The sequence below is a fragment of the Arachis duranensis genome, chromosome 5 (assembly GCF_000817695.3).
Source record: "Arachis duranensis cultivar V14167 chromosome 5, aradu.V14167.gnm2.J7QH, whole genome shotgun sequence".
Taxonomy (NCBI): domain Eukaryota; kingdom Viridiplantae; phylum Streptophyta; class Magnoliopsida; order Fabales; family Fabaceae; genus Arachis; species Arachis duranensis.
Genome location: NC_029776.3, coordinates 91,066,012 through 91,073,870, shown reverse-complemented (window position 1 = coordinate 91,073,870; position 7,859 = coordinate 91,066,012). Strand labels below are relative to the sequence as shown.

The following is a 7,859-nucleotide window of genomic DNA, read 5'->3' as shown; positions in this document are numbered from 1 at the left end:
ATTGCAGATTCAAAATGGTGAATAACAATCAAGCACACGTTGCAGAAAATCAGCATCAAAACACTGATGATAATCCGAGTACTCAGACTTTATTTTTTACAAGTAATTCATGTGCTGAAGATGAAAATATATGGTACTTGGATAATGCCTGTAGTAATCATATGTCTGGTAGAAAGGAGTTATTTTCTTCAATAGATGATTCGGTTAAACTATTATTGAAGTTTGGTAATAGTACAAAGATCCCTATTGAAGGAAAATGGCACATACCGATTAGATTGAAAGATGGTTCTCTGAGTTATATTTCTGATGTTTTCTATGCTCCTGAACTTGATTACAATTTACTGAGTATGGGGCAATTATATGAGAAGGGATATAAGATAATAACTTATCGTGGATATTGCACTCTATTTGACAACAATGGAAGGTTCATAGATAAATCAAAGATGACTGCAAACAGAATGTTTCTATTAAAAATTCAACATGTCAATCCCTCTTGCATGAGTTCTGTGATACTTGATAATAACTGGCTGTGGCATATGCGGTTTGGGCACTTCCATTTTTATGGCCTAAACTACCTATCAAGAAAAGGATTTGTTTCTGGTCTACCACGGATTTATATTTCCAATTGTGTTTGTGAGATTTGCCAACTGAGAAAGAAGCACAGAGATCCATTCCCTACAGGAAAGTCTTGGAGAGCTAGAAGATTACTTGAAATTGTGCACTCAGATCTCTGTTCTGTAGAAGTTCCAAGTAATGGTGGTAGCAGGTACTTTATCACTTTTATTGATGATTTTAGTAGATATACATGGGTATACTTTCTGAAGCAGAAATCAGAAGCATGTGATGTCTTTAAGACATTCAAGGCGTTTGTCGAAAAACCAAGTGGCTGTAAAATCAAAATTCTCAGAACAGACAGAGGAACAGAATATCTTACATGTTCAGAATACTTTAAGCAACACGGAATTCAACACCAACTAACAACTAGATACACTCCTCAACAAAATGGAGTGGCTGAAAGAAAGAATAGAACCATCATGGATATGGTCAGATGCATGCTCAAGTCAAAACAAATACAAAGAAAGTAATCATCAGCAGAGACGTGACGTTCGACGAGAAAGACATGTGGAACTGGGACACAAAAACAGAAAAACATCCGATTGTAATTTCAAATACATGTGATGATGAAGAAGAAAGACAACCAGATGCAACCGAACAACCTGAATCATCTAGAAGACCTCAAAGAGAGAGGAGACTACCTGCTAGATTAGCAGATTATGAAGTTGGCAATGACAACGATCCGTCTGATGAAGAAATCATAAATTTTGCTCTATTTTCAGATTGTGAGCCGTTGAACTTTGAAGAAGCCTTTAAAGACAACAATTGGAAGAAAGCAATGGATGAGGAGATTCATGCCATTGAGAAGAATGACACATGGGAGCTGACCGATTTACCAGCAATTAAGAAGCCAATTGGAGTAAAGTGGGTTTACAAGACTAAGTACAAACCCAATGGCAAAGTTGATCGTTTCAAAGCAAGATTAGTTGCAAAAGGATACAAACAAAAGCCAGTGATCGAGTATTGTCCAACTGAGGAACAAGTTGCTGATATATTATAAAGCCATTGAAGACAGAGTTATTTTACAAATTGAAGAAGATGCTTAATTCTGCAAGTTTGATTTAAGGGAGGCAATGTTGATTAAAATTTTAAATCAACTTGCATCACTAGAATTTTCATGAAGAGTTTTTGAAGTCAAAATGGTCAAAGAAGAAGCAAAATTTTAGTTGAATACAATAATCATCAATTGGCTAGATATTGCTAGAAGCTAATGTTGGAAGCTTGAAGATTTTTGAAAACATTCAAGAGAGTAGTATACCTACAACATTCTACAACATTGAAGAAATTCAAAATCAAATTGAATTGAAATTGGAAGTCAAGCAAATTAGAAGATTATGGAAACTACATGAATACAAGTTGAAAGAAGATTCATGAAGCCAACTCATAAAATAGTAGTCATTACAAAATTGAGTTGTAATTCATAAATTATTATTTTAGTAGAGAAGCATTGCCTATATAAAGGCACATATGCCTTGTGAAATGTATGTGTGTGTTTCATAATGAAATGTGTATGTTTTGAAATGTGAAAATTCTCTTCCTTGTTTTATGAGTGTTAGTGAGTTTGAGAGATAAAAAATATGATAATGTCATTTATATGAGTGAGTGATCCTATGGCCAATTAGTTGTGGGTATTATACTTACAACGTATGCAGATTTGTGATGGATGAGCCCCTGAATGACAACTATCCCTTGTAGGGGACAAAGACTACCTAAACTCGCAGAATTGAAAGCATGATTACTGCGAAAGTGGTCAGGCGCCTTTTTAACCTTAAGATTATTAATGACCATTATCAAGATCAAGGTTGTAAAAATTAGACTGGTTAGTGAATCAATAAAGTGATTAATTCAATTGTTCAATAGTTCAACTAGAATCAAATTATGGTTGAACTAATTTAATTAAATATAGAATAAAACAATTAATAATTTACCTATAATTTATCATAAAGAAATTCAAAGACAAATTCAAAATTTATCACTGAAGAAAACCAAGGCAGCAATAAGGCATCAATTATTAACAAATCAATAAGAACTATTATGAAGCAATTGTTAGGCAACAAAAACAATAAGCAAGAATGTAAATCAAAGCATAATAACAATTAAACTGAAAAATTAGTCGAAGTTTGGTTCTTTCATTTAAGTTTCTCAATCTTTATGTATATATAACACATTTACAAGACTTTTTAACCTTGATTAAATAATAGCAATTCTAAATGTAACAGAAGATAATCATCCATAATAGACAACCGGTAGGTGATACCTACAAAACAGATTTTACATTTTTTAAATTTCAATTTTTTTTTCTCTTAACTGATTTGTAAAAAGCTTATTTCAAGTAGGTATATCAATTTTCTAAGATACGATTTGGCGGCCCACATCAATTTGAACAGGATGGAAAAAAATTAGTGTAGTCTTCAATTTGAATAGGAAGAAATAATTCCACAACACAGTGAGAAACCAAGAACATAAAAAAACTGAACAACTAAATAAACTAAACAAAAAATATAAAAGCAAGAACAACTTTTCGCAGTTTCACAACACAGCAGCTGAGAAATCATCACAAAATGTGTTCTCAAAACTCAAAATAAAAAAAGAGTCATGTACGTACCTAACAGATGCGAGCAAGGCTAAAGGGAGTAATAAGGGATGGAGGAGACCAAAGCTAAGTTTGGGGAGGGACAAATCGCGGTTGGAGGCAACACAGCTGGAGGCGAGACTGGAGGCAACACAACAGAGGGAGAAATCAGGCTTTAAGAGGATGATGGCAAAGCAACGGAGGAGGGCGTTCGTTAGAGAAGAAAGAGACCCCACCGGATGAAGCAGATAGAGGAGAAAGCTGGGATTGGAAAATAGAGAGACAACAGAGGCTGGAGCAGCAGAAGAAGAAGAAGACGACAGCGACGACACCCTACCGTAGAGGAGAGGAGTTCAGCGATGGAAAAGGTGGTTGCTATTAGGGTTGAGTGTAAAACTTGGTAAAGCCGTAAATAATTAAGTAGTTAATTAAATATGGAAAAAGAGTGAGAAACTGTAGCAATCAAAATTCGACAATTCCGATATGATATTTGAATTTAGTGGATTTTTTTGAATAGGAAAACATAATTTTCAGCATAAAGATGTGAAGTGGTATTTTAACCGGAAGTACCAGTTTAAGTTCATCTGGTACTGCGTCTGAGAAAATTAATTTTGTGTAAAGAGGGTAAAAAATTAAAATTTAATTTGGGATAAGTAAAAATAAGTAAAAGTGAATTAAAACACTAATTTTAAATATTTAATCTAAACCGATTGAATCGGGCCCAAATTAAACCCAATTCCAACGTACATAAGCCCAAATTAATGAGCATTCCATAGGGATGGCAATTTTTCTCGGCGGGACGGGTATCCGCGGGGATTTACCCACCGCGGAGCAGGTTTGGGGAGTAATTTTTTTCTGTGGGGACGGGTACGGGTGTAAGACCCAGAACTTTTGAAAAATGGCCATCATGAACTAATTTCAAATTTAGTATTTCTGTAGCTTTAATTTTAGAAATTTCTTTTATTAAAGAAAATTAAGGCAAATTTTGATTTATTAAATTTGAAATAAGTTATAGTTATTATCCAATTTTAGAATTATTGTATTATTTTCTATATTCAAATTATAAAGTTGGTAATGGTGCAATAATAAGGATTTTTTGTATGGTTTGGATTAAATAATTAATATTTTAAATATTAGTACTGCTACTTTGGAAAATAAATGATTTAATTATATTATTCCTAATTATTTGATTTGGACATTTTATTGAAAATAATTGGTGCAATTGATGAGCAAAAAGTATTTTTATAGATATCATTGTTGGGTTTAAATTGGGTTTCAATTACTATATTATTCCTAATTTTATGTGAAATTACTATATCGCCCCTAACTCTAATTTACACACACACCACACCAACCTATTGACCTAGCCACCGAAATAAAACACTAATCCCCTAGCCCTTAGCAGCCACACTCCAACCTTCCTTACTTGCTTCAGCAGCAACACATACAAGATTTCCTTTTATAAAAGAAGGAAAAGCAGAAAAGCAACGTGGGAAGACTGGGAACGGGACTGCCGATCTGAGAAGAGAGGAAGGACGGTGCCGGCGGGCGTCACTACCGTCGTGTTGCACCAGGGAGGATGAGAGAGTGAGGAATGGGCACGGGAGGGAGAGGGTCACGCCGCCACGGTCGTCCAGGAGAAACGCCGGAGAGGGAGAAGCTGATGTGCTGCCCAAAACCGCGTCCGCTGCCGTCTTCGTAGGGCTTGGGTTGCTGCGGTCGCTCCTCGCCGTGAAGCCCGTCGCGATTGCGCCTTCTGCAATCAGCCTCCCCGTTCTACTTTCCGTCAAGTCCATCGCGCTGCTGATGTTGCTGAACCAGGCAGAGGAAGAGGGAGACTCTGTCGTGCTGTCACCGCGCCGGACCGCCACGCGTGAGGAGCCGGGCTGTCGTTGCCTTTCCCGTCGCAGAGGAGAGAGCCCAGAGGAGAGAGAGGGGTCGTGCAATGTTGAGGGTGGGAGATGCGGGCCAGTGGCACGTGCAGGAACGCGACCCACTGCGCAGAGCTATCGCCGCCGTTTTCATCGCCGGAGAACCTCGTTGCCATCGCCGGAGAACCTCACTAACGTCGCCGGAGAACCTCGCTGTCGTTGTCGGAGAACTCTTTCGGTAAGTGTTTTAATTAAGGTTTCTGACTTTTTGGATTTCGAGAAGGTTTTAATGCTATGCGATTTTTATAGTTGACTCACCGGAGCTTTTAGCCGTTACCGGAGCTGTTGCTGGGTCGGTCCAGAATCGCAGCTGCTTCATTTTGTTGTTTCGGTGAGTAATTATGTTTTGAAAGCCCTGTGTTAGTGTCCCGTACGTGTATTAAAAGCTTTACGGTATTAATGTTCTTAGGATTTAGTAACTGAGGTTGCTTGTTGTAATCTAGAGCTGTTTATGATGCTGCGAAAACGTGTAGAGCTGTGCTTTGAAGCTGCCTTTGATTTCGGGATGAGGCGGAAAGCGCTCGGTGAGGCGTTTGGGTTATGGAATTTTGCGTTTTGAGGTAAGGGCGCTTTTCGAAAACTATATTTTATATTGGAATTATTACATATGGATATTGATGTGAGAAAATGTGTATTTGGTGATTGTATCGGTCTTATGTATTATTTGATTGTCTCGAAAGGTTATGAATGTTTGTTTGGCTGAATTTGTTGTGCGCTTTGTGAAATGTAATGTTTGAAGTTGATTCTTTAAAGAGTTGAAATTTGAGTTGAATCCGTTGAGGATTGATTTGAGCTAAGTTGACTCTCTTGATAATGTGAAAGATAGAATACTCTTTGAAATTCAGCTTGGTTTGCTTTCATTGATTTGGTTTTTATAAATGATTTGTTGCTGAACCAGTTTAGTTGGGACCCGAACCGGGTGGCAAAGTCCAAGTTTTAGAGGAGGTGCTGCCAAAATTTCTATAAGATCCGAGTCCTTGTTGAAATGTTGTTTGGAAAAATAATGAGTTAAAGACTTCTACTATTTTATTTGAATTATCAAGAAAATGATGGTTCATGCTTTTGAAAAGAATTATTAAAGAGGAAATTGTGATTTAGTCTTGCTTCTTAAGAAAGGCATTGTATCTCTTTCAGGAGAAAGTTATTTAGATGAAACTTATGTTTTAAAGCTATTTTAAATGTGACAAGGCAATGCCTATGAATTTGACTTGAGGGTTTCAATTGGAAGAGTTTCAATGACTTTGAAAGAACTTGAATGTCTATTGGCAAGTTTCATTTTGAAATATTTTGGGAAAGGTTTTAAGTACTCTTTGAATTCTGAATTCTTGCAAGACTAAGACAATTTTGAACAGTTGAAACGCTTTAGAATTTATCATGAGGGTTGAAGTTGGTTTTGCCTACGTAAAGGAAATGACTTTGGAATAGGTAAATGATTACGTGACTCAGTTTGGCTTAGATCCTATTTTATTACTCAAATCAGGAAGCCAAGGTTTTAATGATTTTAAGTGAATTTGGTGAAATAAGTTATGTTATTCTCCCCTAAAAACTTGAAACTCTTCCGAGAAATTTTTGTTATAAAATTCCATTGTTGGATGTATGATTTTGAATATTTCAAAATAAATCTTTAACTCGCCATGGTTATGGACGTTTTGGAAAGAGGATATCGAGAGTGGCATTGTTTTTAAATGGAATTTTACCCTGAGTAAAAGTGGCTTATGAGTCTGAGATGATTTGAGAAATGAGATCTTTAAAGCCAAGGCTGAAAAGAGTTGAAATTTGATTTCAAAATGAAATGTATTGAGAAAAGTGATTTATGGCTTAAATGCCAATTTTATGAATTTGATGATGTTGAATGGTGGAAGTGCTATTTTGTTATGGGCCGGAATGGCTGTGTATGATTATGAATATTAGCTGGTTCTGGATTGAACCGTGAGCCGGAATGGCTGTGTATGATATGAATATTGGCTGGTTCTAGGTTGAACCGTGAGTCGGATGGCTGAGATGGATGTTGATCCATGGCTGAGAATAAATGCATATATATATTGAATTATTGATAATTGTGATTTGCACTTCCTCTATTAGAGGCACGAGTTTCCTGGGAGAAAGCACTTCCTATGTCGTAAGTATGACCGGGCACTGTGAAAGTCCCGGATGAGCTCGCCCCCGTGAATATACACCAGTGAGGGTGTTGGATATGGATCATGATTATGATCAAGTTTATGTTGAGTATAACTCGAGTTGGGGATGCACGACAGAGGGACAGTCCAATGGTTAGCTACCAGGACTTGTCAGGTTGGCTCTATAACCGATAGATGATATCATCAACCACTAGGACAGGCATGCATCATATGCATCTATGTGACATTGTTTAGGTGTGCATATTGTACTTGGTTTGCCTTTGTGAATATTTGAGATTAACTGCTACTTGTTCTGCTTGCTGTAATTGTTTGTTTGTGTTTGAACCTCCTATCTGTGTTTGCAACTAGGACTCTGTTGGATTGTGGTGATTGGTTGTTGGTTGGATTGTTTGGGCCTAGGGCTGTGGTTGAATTGAGATGGACCGATGGTTGATTTCGGTTTTGTGTTTCTGGTTTGGAAAAGTACGAAAGGCTAAATTGGTTCAGCATAGATAAAACTTTTGAAAGGCTTTGAATATTGTTTTAAATGAACATTTTCCTCTTTCAGAAAAAGATTTCATATTTCTCTTTTATTGTAAATTGTTGTTTTTGAAAAGAGGCATA

The 7,859-nt window shown here is 36.7% G+C and overlaps 1 protein-coding gene across 1 annotated transcript; it reads left to right on the top strand.

The window, feature by feature from the left end:
* The first annotated feature begins 3,965 nt into the window (after positions 1-3,965).
* Positions 3,966-5,679, top strand: LOC110281588 (uncharacterized). Its single transcript, XM_021143951.2, has 4 exons — positions 3,966-4,022; positions 4,583-5,296; positions 5,368-5,449; positions 5,562-5,679. Exons 1-3 carry the CDS (start codon positions 3,966-3,968, stop codon positions 5,386-5,388), a joined length of 792 nt encoding a protein of 263 aa, XP_020999610.1. The 3' UTR covers positions 5,389-5,449; positions 5,562-5,679.
* The last annotated feature ends 2,180 nt before the right edge of the window (positions 5,680-7,859 follow it).

What these genes read in the sequence shown, in the direction of transcription:
- LOC110281588 (XM_021143951.2), top strand. Translation starts at nt 3,966, where the DNA reads ATGGCAATTTTTCTCGGCGGGACGGGTATCCGCGGGGATTTACCCACC. An exon ending in ATTTACCCACCGCGGAGCAG is followed by an intron (nt 4,023 to 4,582) that starts GTTTGGGGAGTA and finishes CTAATCCCCTAG; the next exon opens with CCCTTAGCAGCCACACTCCA. An exon ending in GTTGTCGGAGAACTCTTTCG is followed by an intron (nt 5,297 to 5,367) that starts GTAAGTGTTTTA and finishes CGATTTTTATAG; the next exon opens with TTGACTCACCGGAGCTTTTA.